Here is a 20,926-nt window from a genome sequence, read left to right as displayed (position 1 = left end):
ACCGAGTTAAGCTCACAGTTACGAGAGCCTATGTATTTATCTTCTTTTGGCAATATGGGGACTATGATATATGCAGAGTGATATTTATAGGCTAAATTCATGATAACAATACAGTAAAATTGCTAATAAAATCTTTAATAGGTTTTTGAAGCCAGACAGTAGCCTGCTTGTTTGAACAATATTCAATCCACCAGATTTCATTGCAGCCAATGAATTTAAATAGCCCCCTTGGCAAACGCTGCCGTGAGACTTCAACCTGAATGCATGGTGGAGCTGGGGACCCCAGTTGGCCTGAGAACAGATGCCCTCCTAGGGATGCCAAACTGGCGTTGGAGCCGGGTTCGCTGCCGATGGCTCCCTGTGCCTGAAGATGGAAGAAGATGGGATTGTAGGGCACCTGTGAAAGATGAGGAAAGGAGGTCTGTTCCAACCTGCCCAGCAGAACCATGCTGCGAGTTAGGCAAAGGGAAAACTAGAACTCCACTTTCTTTCTACCTTGTTACTGATTTAAAAAAATTTTTTTTAACTAGAGTATAATTTACAATGTTGTTTTACAACGTTATGTTGGTTTCTGCCCTACCACAAGATGCATCAGCTGTGAGTATGGTTCAGCCCCTCCGTCGGGAACCGCCTTCCCTCACCACCCCGCTCCATCCCACCCTCTGGGTCACCATGGAACACCAGGCTGAGCCCCCGTGCCCTGCAGCAGCGTCCCGCCAGCTGTCTGATTTACACACAGTAGCGTGTATGCGTCAATGCTGCTGTCTCAGTTCGGCCCACCCTCTTCTTCCTCCATCCCCCTGCGCCGTGTCCACAATCTGTTCTCTGCCTCTGTCCTCTGCGTCTCTTTTCCTGCCCTGCAAATAGGTTCATCAGTACCATTTTTCTAGATTCCCATGTATTACTGGTCTTTAGAATATAAAATGAGGTCATAACTCATCGTCCCTTTCTAGAGATTGTTAACAGTTGCCTTAAATTTATATGCTTAGGGCTATTGAAGCGTAGTTTGTGTACTTACTAACCATCTACTGGCGATTGAATAAAATCTTTGTGACCTCCATCATCTGCTCAAGTAGCAGATCTCATATCCTCAGTAACTTCAGGAGTCTGTGCTGCTCTAGTGGTTTCAGGCCACCGGGCGTCCACAGGGCACACCTGACTTGCTCCAGGGCTTTCACAGCTGTGTGCTTTGACTTCAGGGACAAGCCCGCCAGCTCTGTCTAGAGCACGTGTCCCGGATTTGACCACTTCTGTTCCTCACTCTCCTGCTATGGCCCTGGTCCCACCCACTTGAAACTGGACTCACTGCTTCACCTGCAGTCCTCGAGCCAAGGTGTCCTGAGTGTTCTTTCCAGGAGCTCACATTCACTCCCCCTGAAAAAGGCGCCCCAACATGACTGGAGGTCCTCGGCAGAGGGGAGTGATGTACCTGGAATGAAATCTAGGTGTGTGGACGAGATCCAATCTGTGTGCCCTGCACCCTCCTTCATCCCTATCTCTCTGCCTGCACACCACCCCCCCACCCCCACCCCTGGCGCTGGGAATTTGCCAAGATTGGCGGTAGGGCCAGACTTCACAGTGAGGCTTCTTCCACCAAAATACCCTTGCTGCAGTTCTTCCCCGGCTCCCTCCTCTTCATCACTCAGATCTTACTGCCGCCTCCCCAAGAGGCATTTGCTCACCACCTAGCCGCATTGTTCTCAAGCTCAGCTGCATGGGACGTTTAAAAAACAAACGCGTGTACACACTGCTGTATTTAAAATGGATAACTAGTGAAGACCTATGGTATACAGCACATGGAACTCTGTTCAGTGTTACGGGGCAGCCTGGATGGGAGGGGAGAGAATGGATACGTGTGTCTGTATGGCTGAGTCCCTTGCTGTTCTCCTGAAACCGTCACCACGTTGTTAATTGGCTATACCCCAATACAAAATAAAAAGTTTATAGGAAAACAAATAAAAAGATGACTGATCTGATCCCTCCTCATGTCCATTAAATAGGCTCGCCAGGACTAAGAAGCACTACTTTAATGCATTTTTCAGTTTTGTCTTACACACAACTGCTATCTGATCTAGAACCATCTCATCTTTATCTGTGTGTGTTTGTGCTCACTGCCTCCCTTCTCCAGTGGAGTGAAATTCCTTGAGGGCGTGGATTCTGTCCACCGTATTCGTTTTCATGGTATCCCCAGTGCCAAGAGCATTGCCTGGCATATAATAAGTGTAGGGTACAAATATTTTGGTGGCCTGAACAGTGTATATTTGCCAGGCATTCAGGAGGGAGATAAAAGATTGGAAAACCCCCAAAGCTATTAAAGATGTTCAAGTCATGGAGGCCGAAACTCTTCTGATAAACTGGCGATCACAGGAGAGCCTGGTTCTGTTTTTGTTTTTTTTTTCTTTTGACATTCACAGACACGTGAACCTGGGTGGTCCAGTGGTTGGAACCCAGTTTTTGGCATTAGATTTTACTTTTATCTCTGCCATTAATCCTGTGCAATTGTTTAGCTTCTGTTGTAACTACACAGAAGAGGGTCATAAGGAGAAGTTATTTTTGTGAAGCACTCTTGTGGTTAGGAACCTGAAGTAAAAGTGGTAATTGGATTTTGATATGGTGCATTGTCTACGACCAAACTTCCTGAAGTCTAAAGAGATCAGATCCTTATGTGTAGTTGCTTAAACTTTCATAGCCGCAGAGTTGGCCTGGAGATCGGAGAGATGAAAGGGACCACATGGGGTGCAAGCTCCTGCCAGCTAAGAATAAGCAGCAGCAGGCAGGAAGAGAACTGGAGGTTTTCCACCGTGGATGGCCAGTGGTGGTGTGAGCCTCTCCACAGTCATTTGCTGCTTTTTTCAGTTCTCCCCCCGTGCCCCATCTTATTCAGTCCTTCTGCCAGTACCCAAGTTTAGGTCCTCACTGTTTTGTTTCATAGAATTTTTTTTTCTTTTTCTTACTACACAAATAATTCAGTATGTGTGTATTGAAAAGATTAGAAAATATAGGCAAGCAAAAAGAAAACTTTGAATTTCTAATAATTTAATTTTAATTTCTAATATTTTAATATTTTAATTTAACTGTTAGAGGTATCTCTAACAGTTTTGTGTTCATTCTTGAAACTCTTTTTGTGTATCACTTTTTGTCCATTTTTAACAAAATGGGCTTGTTGTCTATATATAATTTGTGTAACCGATTTTCTATGTAATGACGAATTTGTTTATTGGAGTTTGTAGTGGTTGGACAGTTTTCTGTGTATGAATGGTCCTTTAATCAGTCATGCATTGTCGCATATTGAGGTGGTCTTCCCTCTCTTCACTGTTAACAGTACTGCTTGAACATTCCTGTAGGTTTAAGTTTGCACATGTCCATTGATTATTTTTTAGGGTAAAATCTGAGAAGTGGGATTGTGGTGTCAAAGAGTGTGGGCGTTGTTCAGACTCTTGCTGTGGCTAATGCGAATTCGCTGTATGATGCAGGGAGCTCAGCCTGGTGCTCTATGACGACCTAGAGGAGTGGGAGGGAGCTTTAGGAGGGAGGGGACGTAGGTACACTTAGAGCTGGTTCACGGAGATGTGCCCCAGAAAGCAACCCAACACTGGAAAGCAGTTACCCTCCGATTAAAAAAAAGGCCGGACTTGCTGTGCTGTTGGATTGCCCTCGGCAGAGCCAAGTGCCGTGTGCTTTGATCCTCGTGTCATCAGGAGCCGTTCTTTCTCCTTCCGGTCTTCAGGAGTTCTCCCTGGATTCAGCCAGCGGTCTCTGAGTAGCCAGGCTCTTCTCCCTCCAATTCACTTTGCACTCTTCTGCCAGATGGAATGGTCTGAAGCCCAAACCCATCACATCACTACACGCCCAGACTTGATCTGCTGTTACAAGCACCATGCCCGCCTTTGCACTTGCCGTTACTCTAACTTGCTTGCACTTCTTGTGGCTCTTCATCTGCAGTCTTCGTTCCTTGGTTCCTGACTCACCATCTGCCCCTCCCCTCCCCAACCTCAGACCTCCAGGTGCTTGGGGCAGAAATTGTACTTTCCCTCCGTGTGTTCATGGCACGGGCCTGCGCTCAGCACATAGACCCGCCAGCAGAGCCCCACTGGAGTCCGTGGTCTCTCCATCCCCTGCCTGCCCTCTCGACGTGATCATCTGCTCTCTCTCAGAAGACCAATATTACATGGCTGTGTGGTCACAGCTTGCCTCTGATGCCGTGTGTTCCTAATTTTACTTTCTCCATCTTCTCCTTTCTCTCAGTGTAACAGCACTCTTTCTGTCCTCTGAATTCATATAGCAGTTTCTCTCTACTTCTTTTATGTTGCTTATGACTTTTTCCGTAATATCATAATTTTCAGTATTTACAGTATTCTCTATTGTAAGTCTCTCCAGGCTGAGAGCGAGCCCTTGCAAGATGAGAAGGGCAGGAGAGGAGGCCTACAGTATGCTACTATAAAGAAGCCGTGCTCTGGGGGAAGGGGAGGGTGGGGCCAGCTGAGAGAGTAGCATTGACATGTATATTACTGGGTATAAAATAGACAGCTAGTGGGGAGCTGCAGTAAACACAGAGAGCCCAGCTTGGCACCATGTGAAGACCTAGAGGGGTGGGATGTCAGAACACACACACACATACACACACACACACACTTTAACACTTACGGCTGATTCCCATCGTCGTATGGCAGAAACCACCACCACATCATAAAGCAACTATCCCCCAATTAAAAATAAATAATAATAAAAAGAAGCACTACCATCACTTTGGTACACGTATCCTCTGCTGTCCTCCTCTGTCTGCAGTAGATGTGCAGTCTTGCATCATCCCAAGCGTAATGTCCGGAGGCGCTCCCCTTTTAATCCCCTCCTTCTCGGCTTGGTGTGTGAAAGCAGTGTGTAGTGCTTCAGCTGTTTTACCCAGACTTTAAAGGACTTGCAGGTGCTGTTATAAATGGCTTTCTGAAGAACAATAGCTCTGGTGGTTTGGAGGACAAAAATGATTTGCTTTAAAAAAAAAAAAAAAAAAACTCTCTGCTCATGTCAGAACCAGGAAATAGTGCAGTTGGAAACCTGCTCTCCCTGACTCTTGAGTGGTATAGGTGAAAATGTGACTTCTGTGTTTGCGTCCGTGTCAGCTGACCCGCACCCCACTGTCAGTCAGCTGCTGAAGGTGGGCATCAGTGTCCCAGTGGGACTCTCCCTTAGAGACCAGTCACAGAGCTTGTCAGAGCTGTGTGATTTGTCAGACAGGGCATCTACCACTGTCCAGGGCTTCCCTGGTGGCTCAGTGGCAAAGAAGCCAATCACAGGACAGAAGATGCAGGAGATGCTCGTTCGATCCCTGAGTCAGGAAGATCCCCTGGAGAAGGGCATGGCAACCCACCCCAGTATTCTTGCCTGGGAACCTCACGGACAGGGGGGCCTGGCAGGCTGCGGTTCACAGGGTCTCAAAGAGGCAGACACGGCTGAGGTCTCACACACCCCTGTCGCAGTTTGGGAAGTTGAGGCTAGAAAAGGAAGTGAGTGAGCTCACCAGCCAGTCTGAAATTGATTACGCTTGGATCCTCTGTTGTAATTTATGTTAATACCATTAAATCTGTGAGAGTGGAGTACAGTTTATACACAAAAATATATACATACACACAGTTTTAGATATCACGCTGTAAATAAATATAGTCCTCTATAATTATTCTGATGGCCTTCTAGTCAGATTACCTTGAAAATCCAAAACGATGCTGATGAACAGTAAAGCATTATTATTTCATGGTTCATCTGTATACCTCCTACGTAGATGCATCAGCATGATACTTGTATCTAACAGGATTAGCAAATTACATACCTTTTTGGTATCTGTAACATGCCTAAAATACCATTTTGCATTCTTTGGCCAGTTATGAAACCACTCTGATGTTGTCAGAGGAGGCTTTGTTCACCCCTATAGATGGTCTTCAGGTTTCCCATTCCATTCTAAGAGAGACGAGATTCTCTTTTTCTGGTTATTTAAGTCTTCCTTTATTCACATTAAAGAGATGTCCCATTTCTACTCACACTTTGTGATTTGTCTTAATTCACTACCCTCTGTGCAGGGGTGATTTTAGCCAACATGAATTTTTTTTTTTGCCTTGACAAACTGCCAGCAAGGTTAAGCTGGGGAGAGTGTGGCTGTGGGATTGTCGGTGCTGCTCGGAGGGGGTCCCAGGGTGGGATGAGAAGCAAGCAGCCAATCACAAGCACGTTTCCTCTGTGCTTCTGTGGTCTGGAGCTGGGCGTGCGTGCCTCTCTAGTGAATGCTTGTGGGCAGCTTTATTTACAGTGCATGCGTGCTAAGTCATTCCTGCAGCAGTTGTATTTACCTTCCTTTCCTCTTTCTCCTGTCCTAGTGTTCCAGCTCTGGTTTAGACCCTTGCTCTCTCTAGCTGTTAGGCTCTCTTCCCCCCATCTCATCTTTCCCCCCCATGTTTCATCTTTCCTCTGTTAAATTCATCTTGTACCCCAGTTCCTTTTCTAAAATGAATATCTGACCCTGATATTTTTTTAACCCCCAAACCTCCAGTGATTTCTTACTGCCTGCAAAAAAAAAAAACAAACCAGGATTCTCCAGCTGGTCTTTCTAGGCCTTCACAGGTGGCTGTCATGACAGATCAACCACCCTTTGACTCCGCAGGATCACTAGATGCAGGATGGGTAGTGCCTCTGCCCTCCTCCAAGCACAGCACACTCCGTTGATCATCACTTCCGTCTGGAGTTCTTTCCTCCGTGTGGATCGTCCTCCCCCTCCCCTTCTCTCGCCTCTCCATCCTCCCGCACCATTTGGAATGTGGTCACAGTCAAATGGGAACCAGGATACTTTGTTTTCAGGCCAAAATGTCAGAAGCCAATTGTTTCACCTCACACAAGCCATAACATCTTCTGGTTTTCTCAGAAATAAAAGGAGGAGGTGGAAGTTGATGATCCCTAAGATCTTTTCAGCTTGAAAATGTGCTCTTTAAAAGCCACAGCTTTGTGGAACCTTCCTACATTCTTACAGGCAGCCTAAATCACTGTGCCCCCGAATGCTTTATCTCTTCTTCATTTTACTTGACACGCAGCTTGTGTCCTGGGGAGACAGATGCATGTGGCCACCTCCCACCCCCAGCAGCTGTCAGCTACTCCAGGCCAGCAAGGACCTTCCACCCCATGTTTGCATTTCCCCGCCACCCCCATGCCCACCCACACCTGGTCCCGCTCACAGCCGGATCCTCAGTGCGGCAGACTGTACCGTTGAGGAGAAAATGTTCTGGGCGAGTGTTCTTCCATAGCACCTGCTGTTCCTGAATGTTCCCCTGCGTTGGGAAGGGTGTGTTTTTGGTGTGAGCAACATAGAGATGGGGTAATGAACACACCAGAGTTTTCCTCTCTTGGTGGCATTATCATTATAATCAGGTGACATTCTGGGAAATAGCAAAGTTAGCTTTGTAGCTCGTGCTCTGTATAATAATGTGTTTTCTCTGTTAAATGTTTAGAAGTAAGTGTTCAGTGAAGCAGAGGAAACCGCTCCTGTTCTCTTTCTCTATCTCCTCGAGACTTGGACTATCCCAATGTATCACTGAAATATTTGGATGTTTGTAATACAAAACAGGGCTTCCCATGTGGCTCAGTGGTGAAGAATCCGCTCTCCAAAGCAGGAGCTGCAGGTTTGATCCGTGGAATGGGAAGATCCCCTGGAGGAGGGCATGGCAACCCACTCCAGTACTCTTTCCTGGAGAATCCCATGGACAGAGGAGCCTGGCGGGCTACAGTCCATGGGGTCGCAAACAGCTGGACACGACTCAGTGACTAAACAACAGTACAAAACAGTGGCAAAGACCTTTCCTGAGACAGCCTCTGTGGGTTTGTTTACTCGTTGGAAGTCAAAGCCTCTGTGGCCTGTTTTGTTCTTCCTGATGGATAGATTTGATCAGATCACGACTTTGTTCAGAAACTTACCTCTCTCAACTTCAAGTCTCATTCCACAGTGTTTTCTGATGCACTTTCCTGTCCAGAGAACATTAGCTCCTCACTGTTTCCCTTACAAACTCCCGTACTTTTTTGCACCTGCCTTTCTGCAGCCATTTCCCTGAGGTGACCCCCCCACCCCCTGCCACTTCTACTGCACACCAGAACTTCACTAATTTTTGAGACCCGCTCCACAAAGCTTTCTTTGATTTCTGACCAAAATTCCGTTACTGTCATACTGGTGCCTGTCATATGACTCATCTGCCCTGCATAGTAGCCTAGATTAGGATTAATCTGTTTTACCAGACTACAGGTGCCTTGGTGTCACTTTTCATGTCTGAACATGAAAGCATCAGTCGCTTAGTTGTGTCCGAATCTTTGTGACCCCACGGACTGTAGCCCACCAGGCTCCTCTGTCCTTGGGATTCTCCAGGCAAGATACTGAAGTGGGTAGCCATTCCCTTTTCCAGGGGATCTTCCTGACTCCTGCATTGCAGTCAGATTCTTTATCGTCTGAGCCACTGGGGAAGCCCCATTTCAAGTCTAATTTATCTGGATTTTGTCCCTCACCCCAGTGTCATCCTTTAGTTTAATCTGCATGAGGTTAGCAGATGCCAGGAATGAGTGAATCTTTGTGAACCATGTTACATGGTGTAGAAAAGGTACGAATGAGTGACAGAGCTGGCTGTTTTGTTATCGTATTAATCTAAAGTGTCTAAGCTCTAATTTTAGAATCTTAACAACATGCCTGAAACAAAGGTAGTGTATGTTGGGTAAAACAGTTACATTTGAAATTATAATGCATTTAATGTGTCACCCTATCCTCAAATCTGTCGTGTCTTTTAGATTCTGTGTTGTTATTTCAGTCCACTATGTGTAAAAGGGAATGCTAAGTGTTTATATACATGTTGTTAGGTTTGAATTGTGGTGTTTGACAGTGATGTTTTATTTTTTCCCTTACTGTATATTTGTGTATGCTTTTATCTTTCACAAGCTACTGATTCTATGCTTTGTGCTTGTCTTATGTTGCAGATTAATATCCTTTCAAGAATTTGTGGCCTTTGAATCTGTCCTGTGTGCCCCGGATGCTCTGTTTATGGTGGCCTTCCAGCTGTTTGACAAAGCTGGCAAAGGAGAAGTTACTTTCGGTAAGCAGTGTGTGTGCACACCTAAGGACATGCAGACTTGTGCGACTAGTTGGAGTTTTCCCCCAAGAATGAAGTAGATGGAAATGCTTTTTAAGAAGCTAGGCTGTCCCTTTGAACAAGATATCCCAGTGTTTTCAGGCTCTAATGCTTCAAAAAATGTCTTCCTTCGTGAAAAGTTGAGTTTCTGGCTTATTATTATTATTTTTCAATTGTCTTTGGCTGTGCTGGGTCCTGGTTGCTGTGCCGCAAGCTCCCGCTCGTGGTGGCCAGCAGGGGCTACTCTCTAGTTGCTGAGAGTGGGCGTCTCGCTGCAGTGGCTTCTCTTGGCATGGAGTGCGGGCTCTAGCGCACAGGCTCAGCAGCTGTGGTGCCCAGGCTTCGTTGCTCTGCAGCATGTGGGGTCTCCCTGGAGCAGGGATCGAACCTGTGTGCCCTACATTGGCAGGCGGATTCTTAACCACTGGACCACCAGAGGAGTCCGGGCTCGGTAATTTTGACACGGTGTTTTAAGGTGAGGAAGGATGGAGCATAACTTGGTTACAGGGTTATAGAAGGGGAGAGGCAGACAGGATTTGACTGTCCAGCGCATTCCCTTCACAGTCAGTAGGGCCTCTCCAGATAGAAGGAAGACATTAATACAATGCCTAGGAACAGAGGGGGCTCCGTTCCCCAGTACCTTGTCTCCTTACCCTGGGCTCATGGAGTGGCTGAAATCCAGAGGTAGCATGTGAGATGGCAGTTCGGAATGGTATGTGGCAAACCTTGTTTTTCTAAATAACATGGTTCCCTCTGGCTGGACTGGGAGTGTCTGTTATCCCACCGCCACCTTCTTCTGGAAGGCGGGACCATCTTCACGGAGGTCAGCTGCTAAGCTGCAGACACCCCTGAAGTCTTTCAAGTATTAGAAGGAAGGGAAAGCCAGGACGTGGTGGGCAGTGGCAAGTTTTTTTTTTTTTTTTTAACACACTGGTTACTGAAGCTACATGAGGCAGAAGGTACCCCATTTCTCTTGGACTGTGCAGTATCTAGTGTATGTTGTCTGCCTGTGTGAACTTGGTGTAAACAGTTTTGCCATAAAGAATTTCAGAGCTCCTTTGCACAAATTGTGCATTCAGGGGAAATGGCTAATGCACCCATTTTAAACGTCTCTATTGTTTCTCATTGATTCTTGGGCTTGTCTTCCTTGTAAGGAATGTATAGATTGGGGAATACAGATGGTGTAATAGAGCACCATCTATTCTGGATGGTTCTAGAATTGGAGAGACTTAGCTCCTTCCAAAGGAACTATGGTCTTTCCAGTAGTCATGTGTGGAAATGGGAGTTGGACCAGAAGGAAGGCTGAGCACTGAAGAATTTTGAACTGTGGTGCTGAAGAAGACTCTTGAGAGTCTCTTGGACTACAAGGAGATCAAACGAGTCAATCCTAAAGGGAATCAAACCTGAGTACTCATCGGAGCAATTGATGCTGAAGCTGAAACTCCAGTACTTTGGCCACCTGATGTGAAGAACTGACTCATTGGAAAAGACCCTGATGCTGGGAACGAGTGAAGGCAGGAGGAGAAGAGGGCAGCAGAGGATGAGATGGTTGGATGGCATCACCAAGTCAATGGACATGAACTTGGATGAACCCGGGGAGATGGCGAGGAACAGGGAGGCCTGGTGTGCTGCAGATCACGGGGTCGCAGAGTCGGAGACGACTTGGCGACTGAACAAGAGCGACACTCCTTCCAGCTCTGCCACTTTTGTCTTGAGCCAAGCTAGTGATCCTTTCAGGTCTTGGTTTTCCTTTTGAGAAATGAAGGTAATAATTACATGAAGTCTAGGTAAAGCGCTGTGATAGATTTATCCTGTTAGCCCTTCCCCTCTCCACCCATTCCTCTGTGTACATTTAACCTGGCAGTTATTTGAGGCTAGGCCAGCCGGGATAGAGGTGAAAGACACATAGACTTACCTGATTTTGTTTCATATCATCTAGCAACTCAGATGCTTTCCATTAGCACTTCATGAAGATTATTTAATATTTAAAAATCCCAGGAATAATTTTAGGTTTTTCCCTTTCTGTCACCTAATTCCTCTTAGCATCACTGTAACCACAGCTTTTCAATGGAACCCCAATCAAAATGTCCCTGTTAAAATCCACAAATAATAAATGAGTGGCTAGCTCATGGTGGTGTTGATTTATCCAGTGAAAGTCAGTTTGGTGAGGATGTTATGATTGCATTTGCTTGGGATGAACAGGGAGAGCCTGTAAGCTTCAGTGAGTTCAGCATAGGTGCACGCTCTCTCTCTCTATTGCTTTCCTCCTTTCTGCTGCAGGTCTGGAGTAGGCGCTGGGAGAGAGCTGGGTTGGAGATGGAGGGCTGAGGAACAGACTTCAGACCATTTCCTTGACCCTAGTCAGTTTTCCCTTTGTGGGTGTGGAGTGGTGGGGGCTGCTGTTGGCACCAGCATGCTGCTGGCCTGGTGGAGGAAAGAAACAAAAGACTTTTGCCAGTGCTGGAAGGGGTGCTAGTGTGATTAGAAGAAAAGACCAGGTAAACAGCAGGAGGGAGGTACGTGGGAGCCGTCTTTGCTCTGTAGAAAGAACAGTGGCTTGAAAACTCTGTTTCTGCTTCTTACTGGCTGGCTGTTGATGGGGAAGTCATTTCTGCTTTCTGAGTCTTATTTTCCTTATCTGTTAAATGAGGGTAATAACCTGCCTTCCAGGACTATGTAAGGGTTAAAAGATCTACTGCACATAAACAGGCTATGTGGAAAACAAAAGCCTTTACAAAAATGATATTACTAAAAGGAACAAGGTGGCAGAAGGGTAGGTGGACGTGGAGTACATCTCTCTCCATGGATACATCAGGAATACACCTTCAGACACAGACGCGCATGCAGAACACCAGCTGAGCGCAGACAGGAGGACCTGACCAGTGGAAAAGAATATATAGACCCACACAAAACTTGGCAGGACAAAGGAACTAGGGGGAAGACCAGGAGTGTTAGTAGGACTGGGCCTGCCCTCAGGGGTGGGGGAACTGAAGCAGGGGTCTGATCCCCACACTGGGGCAACTGTCTGAGTCAGAGGAGAGGGAAACAGCTGATCTGTGGCGGCCTAAACGGAATGAGAGTCAGACAGTCCTTGCCGCAGCCATGCATACCCCGGACAGGACACGGGTCCCCTGGAAGGGGCAGCAGCTGGGAGCTGGAGTTTAGGGATTGTGGAGCAAACCCAGGGCAAAGGCTGCTGTTGACTGAGGAGAGATGGATTGAGGGGATGTGAGGGAGGAGATTGTGGTGGGAAGTGCCTGTGGAGGAAGGCGGGCAGCCCTGGAAGTAAGGCGATAACTGCTGAGTCACCCATGGTGGGTGGGGCCATCACCATAGCCTCTCTCACCCCACATGCCTGCTTTGGCAGCTGAGCAATAGACAGGCTGGCCCATCAAATGCCTGCGCTGAACTAGTGAGTAGGACCCCACCCAGGGTGCCCCTTTAAGTGCCTGACCTGCTGATCTACAGAGAAGGACCCCAGGCAAGGGAGCCCTCCAAGTGCCTGAGGGGGCGGAGCTATGCAGAAAGACTGGCCGAAAAGGCCTTCTGATCGCCAGCTAGGAGAGGCTCGAAAAAAGACTCCGAGAGGACCATAACTCCTGCAGAGGAGGCAGTCTGTGTCCCCGCACACTTGGCGCTGCCAGGGTCCCTGCGAGCCAAGCAGCTTTGCCACCTTCACGCCCAACTCTTACGGCGGCAGAGCTGCCAAGGCAAAAAAAAGTCTTGTGTCTGTGTGCGCAGGTTTGCTTTGGTTGTGTCCACCTCTTTGTGACCCTGCAGACTGTGGCCTGCCAGGTTTCTATGTCAGAGGGGTTCTCCAGGCAAGAACACTGGAGCCTATTGGCCAAGACTGGTTGCCATGCCCTTCTAGAGCACTATTTCCTGCTGCCCCAGCCGCCAGCTCCCCTGAGTACCCGGTGCTGCCAGAGCCCCTGTGACCCCAGCAGCTGCACCACCTCCACACCTGGCCCTCACAGGGGCAAACCCACGTCCTCCAGGGCAGCCTCAGGAGCAAACCCCAGTGGACGGCCCACAGGCAGAGGTGGAAATGAAGCCACAGTTGAAACCCAGGGGCAGTGTGGCTAAGGAAGAAGACCTGAACCTTCCCACCAGCTGTACAAGCAGCAGATTAAATCCACACGATAAACTGGGCAGACTCTGTCTATGGAATATATGAAAGATCACTGAGAGCTCCCACAAAAGAAAACACACTCGTTCTGATAGCTGTGGACTTGGAGGCGAGGACACACAGGAGCAGGACCAGATTAGAATCCGAGCTGCCCCCACAGCAGGTCCAGAGATCAGCCCAGAGTTGGAGGGCATCCTCGGGAGGTGAGGTGGACTGTGACTCACTGCGAGGGAAAGGACTGGGATGGCAGTGACTCAAGACAAACTTTTGTTATTTTTATGTTTTGACTTGTTCTGTAGATTCTTATGGATTTTTTTTCTTTCTTTCTTTTTTTTTTTTTTTGTCCTTTTTATCCCCCCTCTCTACAATCGACAATTGTAGTTGTCAATTTTATTGGCACTATGAAATCTAATTAAGCTTTTGAGCTTTTTTTTTTTCCTCAGTCACATTTTTTATTGTTGGTATAAATCTCTGCCTCTGTGTTGGGCTTTTGCAGTTCTGTGGAGTTCTCTCTTTTTTTTTTTCCTTCTTGTTTCTCTTTTGCTAAATTTTTTAAACCTATTATTATTTTTTCTACATTTATTCCTTTGCTTGCTTTTCCTACTGTTCTTTTCCCCTTGCAGTTAATCTTTAATGTATATAAATCTTCTTTAGCTACCTCTATTTAACTTTGCATATCTATTCTTTCTTTCTTTTCTTTCTTTCCTTTCCTCTCAATATACTTGTTAGTTTTATTTAAATTGCTTTATTCCCCAATTGGCACCTTGGCTTAGTTTTGTTTTCCAGTTTGTGGTTTAGTTAGTTTTGTTCTTAACTGGTAAATAAAGTTTTTGATTTCCTTTCTTCTCTGGGTCAATCTACTGTACTTTATTTTAGTTGGGCTGTTTTGACTTTGCTTATGGGTGTATATTCCATTATTTTAATTGTTATTTGCCTGATTTTATAACTGTCATTTGTCTGGGGATCGTCTTTGGTTTCTCATTTTTGGGTATTTATTTTAATCTCATTAATGCCATAACAAACCACTTGTGGAATCTTCATTCCTGATGAGAGATCAAGCCCTGAGCCTTTGGAGTGGGGGCACTGACTTTAAGACCCTAGACTACCAGAGAACTAACCCTCAGTTCAGTTCAGTTCAGTCGCTCAGTTCATGTCCGACTCTTTGAGACCCCATGAATCGCAGCACGCCGGGCCTCCCTGTCCATCACCAACTCCCGGAGTTTACTCAAACTCATGTCCATCGAGTCGGTGATGCCATCCAGCCATCTCATCCTCTGTCGTCCCCTCCTCCTCCTGCCCCCAATCCCTCCCAACATCAGGGTCTTTTCCAATGAGTCAACTCTCTGCATGAGGTGGCCAAAGTATTGGAGTTTCAGCTTCAGCATGAGTCCTTCCAATGAACACCCAGGACTGATCTCCTTTAGGATGGACTGGTTGGATCTCCTTGCAGTCCAAGGGACTCTCAAGAGTCTTCTCCAACACCACAGTTCAAAAGCATCAATTCTTCAGCACTCAGCTTTCTTCACAGTACAACTCTCACATCTGTACATGACCACTGGAAAATTCTCCAAGCCAGGCTTCAGCAATGCGTGAACCATGAACTTCCAGATGTTCAAGCTGGTTTTAGAAAAGGCAGAAGAACCAGAGATCAAATTGCCAACATCCACTGGATCATCGAAAAAGCAAGAGAGTTACAGGAAAACATCTATTTCTGCTTTATTGATTATGCCAAAGCCTTTGACTGTGTGGATCACAATAAATTGTGGAAAATTCTGAAGTAACCCTAGGAAGTATCAAATAGTGAGAACTCACACAAAGGAAACCACTTGAATGCAAGACCCGGCATCACCCAACCACCAATAGCACCCCGTGCAGGACGCCTCATCTAAACAACAAACAAGATACAAAACGAATCGCCAGCAGACAGGATTACCACCACACTCAGCCTTGCCCATCAGAGGAAGAACAAACCAAAAAAAGCTCAGCACAAATCTCATCAGTACAAAGCTTACACAAACCATGGGACCAACATTAGGATGGCAGAAACCAAAAGGAAGAAAGAATTCAACCTTGAAGCCTGAGAAAAGGAGACCTCAAACACAATAAGCTTAAAAAAAAAAAAAAGAAAAGAAAAGGCAGAGAAATACTACACAAATGAAGTAATGAATGAGAAACGGAAGTCCAAATAAATGAAGAAGAAATAGGCAAACTACCTGAAAAAGAATTCAGAATAATGAGAGTAAAGATGATCAAAAACCTTGAAAGCAAAATGGAGGAAATGTAAGAACCAATTAAGAAAGACCTAGAAGAATTAAAGAATAAACATACAGAGTCAAACAACACAGTTACTGAAATTAAGAAGACTCTGGAAGGAATCAATAGCAGAATATCAGAAGGAGAAGAACGAATCAGTGAGCTGGAAGATAAAATGATGGAAATATCTTCTGAAGTGCAGAATAAAAAGAATGAAAAGAACTGAGGATAGTCTCAGAGACCCCTGGGACAATATCAAATGCACCAACCAATTTGAATTATAGGGATCCCAGAAGAAGAAAAGGAAAATAAAGGGTATGAGAAAATTTTTGAAGAGATTATAGGTGAACATTTCCCCAACATGGAAAAGGAAATAATCAAGTCCAGGAGGCCCAAAGAGTCCCATATAGGATAAACCCAAGGAGAAACACAAGACACATACTTAAGACTGTTAACAAAGACTAAACACAGAGAAAGAATATTAAAAGTAGTGAGGGAAAAGCAACAAGTAACAAAGAAGGGAAATCTCATAAGCTGATCTTTCAGCAGAAACCCTGCAGGCCAGAAGGGAATGGCAGGATATATTTAAAGTACTGAAAGGGAAAAATCTACAACCAAGATTACTGTACCTGGCACGGATCTCATTCAAAATTGATGGAGAAAGAAAGAGCTTTTCAGACAAGCAAAAGTTAACAGAATTCAATACCACTAAACCAGCTTTACAATAAATGTTAAATGGACTTATATAGTCAAGAAATACAAGAGAAGAATAAGGATCTACAAAATCAACCCCTAACAATTAAGAAAATGACAATAGGAACATATATATCACCAATTATTTTAACTGTGAATGGATTTAAATGCTCCAACCAAAAGACACAGATTGGCTGAATGGATACAAAAACAAGACCCATGTATATGGTGTCTACAGGAAACGACTTCAGACTTCAAGACACATATAGACCAAAAGTGAGAGGATGGAAAAATATATTCCATGCAAATGGGAAGCAAAAGAAAGCTGGAGTATCTGTCCTCACATAAGACAAAGTAGACCTTAAAATAAGGAATTTTTTAAGAGATAAGGAAGAACAGTACATAATGATCAAGGGATCAATCCAAGAGGAAGACATAACAATTGTAAATACCTATGCACCCAACTTAGGAGCACCTCATTACATAAGACAAAAACAGGCATAAAAGGAGAAACTGACAATAACACAATAATAGTAGGAGACTTTAACACGCCACTCGCACCAATGGACAGATCATCAAAACACAAGTCTCAAATGATACATTAGATGAGATGGATCTCACTGATATCTTCAGGACATTCCATCCAAATGCAGAAGAATACACCTTCTTCTCAAGGGCACATGGAACATTCTCCAGGATAGACCACATCTTGGATCAGAAATCAAACCTCAGTAAATTTAAGAAAATTGAAATCATATGAAGCATTTTCTCCAACCACAATGCTATGAGACTATATATCAATTACAGGAAAAAAACTGTAAGAAACACAAATACATGAAGATTAAACAATACATCTCTAAATAACCAACAGGTTACTGAAGAAATCAAAAGGGAAATCAAAAAATTTCTAGAAACAAATGACAATGAAAACATGACAACTCCAGACCTATGGGATGCAACAAAAGCAATTCTAAGAGGGAAGTTTATAACAATACAGTTCTGCCTCAGGAAATAAGAAAAATATCGAATAGACAACCTAACTTTACACCTAAAACAACTGGAAAAAGAAGAACAAAACCCCCCCACAATTAGTAGAAGGATTGAAATCATAAAGATCTGAGCAGAAATAAATGAAAAAGAAATGAAAGAAACAATAGTAAAAATTAATAAAACTGAAAGCTGGTTCTTTTAGTCAAGATAAAGAAAACTGACAAACCTTTGGCCAGACGCATCAAGAAAAAAAGAGAGAAGCATCAAATCAACAAAATTAGAAATGAAAGAGGAGAGGTTACAACAGACAATGTGGAAATGCAAAGGATTATAAGCGACTGTTATGAACAACTATATGGCAATAAAATGGATAACCTGGAAGAAATGGACAGATTCTTAGAAATTATGAATGACCCAATTATAAGCACTGAAATTGAAGCTGTGATCAAAAACCTCCTTCCCCCCCCAAAAACAGCTCAGGACCAGATGGCTTCACAGGAGAATTCTATCAAACATTTGGAGAAGAACTAATGCCTATCCTTCTAAAACTCTTTTTTAAAAAATTTCAGAGGAAGGATCACTTCCAAACTCATTCTACGAGACCACCATCACCCTGATACCAAAATCAGACAAAGACAACACACAAAAAAGAAAACTACAGGCCAGTATCACTGATAAACATAGATGCAAAAATCCTTAACAAAATTTTAGCAAACAGAATTCAGCAACACATCCAAAAGCTCATACACCATGATCAAGTTGGGTTTTTTTCCAGGGATGCAAGGATTCTTCAATATATGCAAATCAATGTGATACACCATATTAACAAATTGAAAAATAAAAACCATATGTAATCTCAATAGATGCAGAAAAAAGCCTTTGACAAAATTCAGCACCCATTTACAATTAAAACTTTAAAAAAATGGGCCTAACTCACCATGGTACAGGCCATATATGATAAGCCTACAGTAAACATTATTCTCAGTATTGAAAAACTGAAAGCATTCCCCCTAAGATCAGGAACAAGACAAGTTTGTCCACTTTGACTGCTATTACTCAACATAGTTCTGGAAGTCCTAGCTACAGCAATCAGAGAAGAAAAAGAAATAAATCCAGATTAGAAAAGAAGAAGAAAAGCTCTCCCTGTTTGCAGATGACATGATATTGTAAATAGAAAACCCTAAAGATAGTATCAGAAAATTACTAGAGCTAATCAGTGAATTTAGCAGTTGTTGGATACAAAATCAATACACAGAAATCACTTTCATTTCTATATACTAACAATGAAAAATCAGAGATATTAAGGAATCAATCCCATTCACCATTGCAACAAAAAGAATTAAATATCTAGGAATAAACTTACCTAAGGAGATGAAAGAACTGTACACAGAAAATTATAAGACACTAATGAAAGAAATCAAAGGTGACATAAAAAGATAGATATTCCATGTTCCTGGGTAGAAAGAATCAATATTGTGAAAATGACTATACTACCAAATGCAATCTATAGATTCAGTGAAATCCCTATCAAATTACCAATGACATTTTTCACAGAACTAGATAAAAAAATTTCACAATTCATGTGGAAATGCAATAAAACCCTAGTAGCCAAAGCAGTCCTGAGAAAGAAGAATGGAGCTGGAGAAATCAACCTTCCTGACTTCAGATTATACCACAAAGCTACAGTCATCAAGACAGTATGTTACTGGCATAAAAACAGAAATACAAACCAATGGAACAAGATAGAAACGCCAGGAATAAACCTGTGCACCTATGGGTACCTTATTTTGACAAAGGAGGCAAGACTATACAATGGGGCAAAGACATCCTCTTCAATAAATGGTGCTGGGAAAACTGGACAGCTACATGTAAAATAATGAAATTAGAACACTTCCTAACACCATACACAAAGAAACTCAAAATGGATTAAAGACCTACATGTAATACCAGAAATGGTAAAACTCGTAGAGGAAAACATAGGCAGGATACTTGATGACATAAATCAAAGCAAGATCCTCTATGACCCACCTCCTAGAGTAACAGAAGTAAAAACAAAAGTAAACAAGTGGGACCTGATTAAACTTAAAAGCTTTTGCACAGCAAAGGAAACTATAAGCCAGGTGAAAAGAAAACCCTCAGAATGGGAGAAAATAATAGCAAATGAAACAACTGACAAAGGATTAATTTCCAAAATATACAAGCAGCTCATACAACTCAATACCGGGGGGTCGGTGGGGGGGAAACCCAATTGAAAAGTGGGGAAAAGACCTAAACAGAAATTTCCCTAAAGAAGACATACAGATGGCTAACAAATACATGAAAAATACTCAACATTGCTCATTATTAGAGAAATGCAAATCAAAACTGCAGTGAGGTATCACCTCACACTGGTCAGAATGGCCATCATCAGAAAGTCTACAGACAATAAATGCTAAGGAGGATGTGGAGAAAAGGCAATGCTCTTGCACTGTTGGTGGGGATGTAAATTGATTCAGCCACTATGGAAGATGGTATGGAGAGTCCTTAAAAAACTAGGAATAAAACCACCATAGGACCCAGCAATCCCACTCCTAGGCATATACCCTGAGGAAACCAAAATTGAAAAAGACACATGTATCCCATTGTTCACTGCAGCACTATTGACAATAGCTAGAACGTGGAACCAACCTAAATGTCCATCAACAGATGAATGGATACAGAAGTTGTGATATATATACACAATGGAATATTACTAAGCCATAAAAAGGAATGCATTTGAGTCAGTTCTAATGAGGTGGATGAACCTAGAACCTATTATACCAAGTGAAGTAAGTCAGAAGGAGAAAGATAAATACTGTATTCTAACACATATGTGGAATCTAGAAAAATGGTACTGAAGAATTTACTTACAGGGCAACAGTAGAGAAACAGAATAGACTTATGGACATGGGGAGAGGGGAGGAGAGGGTGAAATGTATGGAAAGAGTAACATGGAAACTTACATTCCCATCTGTAAAATAGATAGCCAATGGGAATTTGCTGTATGGCTCAGGAAACTCAAACAGGGGCTCTGTGTCAACAGACAGGTAGGATGGGGAGGGAGATGGGAGGGATGTTCAAAAGGGAGGGGATATATGTATACCTATGGCTGATTCATGTTGAGGTTTGACAGAAAACAACAACATTCTGTAAAGCAATTATTCTTCAATAAAAAATTTTTTTAAAATGGTATTACTAGTAGAAGTAATGTGAGAGAACAAGGAGGATTTTCTTTTTTTTTTTTCCCCTTTTTTTGTTTGAGAAACCCCTTTATTTTATTTTATTTTTATTACTTTACAATATTATAAAGTAATCTTCCATCTTTAATGGAGGCTATTATATATGGAGGCTAATTACTTTACAATATTATAGTGGGTTTTGTCATACATTGACATGAATCAGCCATGGAGTTACATGTATTCCCCATCCCGATCCCTCTCCCACCTCCCTCTCCACCCAATCCCTCTGGGTCTTCCCAGTGCACCAGGCCCGAGCACTTGTCTCATGCATCCAACCTGGGCTGGTGATCTGTTTCACTGTAGATAATATACATGTTTCAATGCTGTTCTCTCGAAACATCCCACCCTCGCCTTCTCCCACAGGGTCCAAAGGTCTGTTCTGTACATCTGTGTCTCTTTTTCTGTTTTGTATATAGGGTTATCATTACCATTATCTTTCTAAATTCCATATATATGTGTTAGTA

General features: G+C 43.7%; 1 protein-coding gene across 3 annotated transcripts in view; it reads left to right on the top strand.

Annotated features, from left to right (window-relative positions):
- SLC25A13 (solute carrier family 25 member 13) overlaps positions 1–20,926 on the top strand; it is a 227,306-nt gene that overhangs the window by 74,367 nt on the left and 132,013 nt on the right. For 2 of the 3 annotated variants that reach the window (XM_061164932.1, XM_061164931.1), the window contains exon 4: positions 8,989–9,104. The exons of the other annotated variant lie outside the window; for it this stretch is intronic. In XM_061164932.1, coding sequence (XP_061020915.1) covers positions 8,989–9,104 — 116 coding nt within the window. The remainder of the gene's footprint in view (positions 1–8,988; positions 9,105–20,926) is intronic. 3 annotated transcript variants of the gene reach the window in all.

Source organism: Dama dama, chromosome 18 (assembly GCF_033118175.1).
Source record: "Dama dama isolate Ldn47 chromosome 18, ASM3311817v1, whole genome shotgun sequence".
NCBI classification, from domain to species: domain Eukaryota; kingdom Metazoa; phylum Chordata; class Mammalia; order Artiodactyla; family Cervidae; genus Dama; species Dama dama.
The sequence above is the reverse complement of the archived record's forward strand: the minus strand, read 5'-3'. Positions and strand labels throughout refer to the sequence as shown.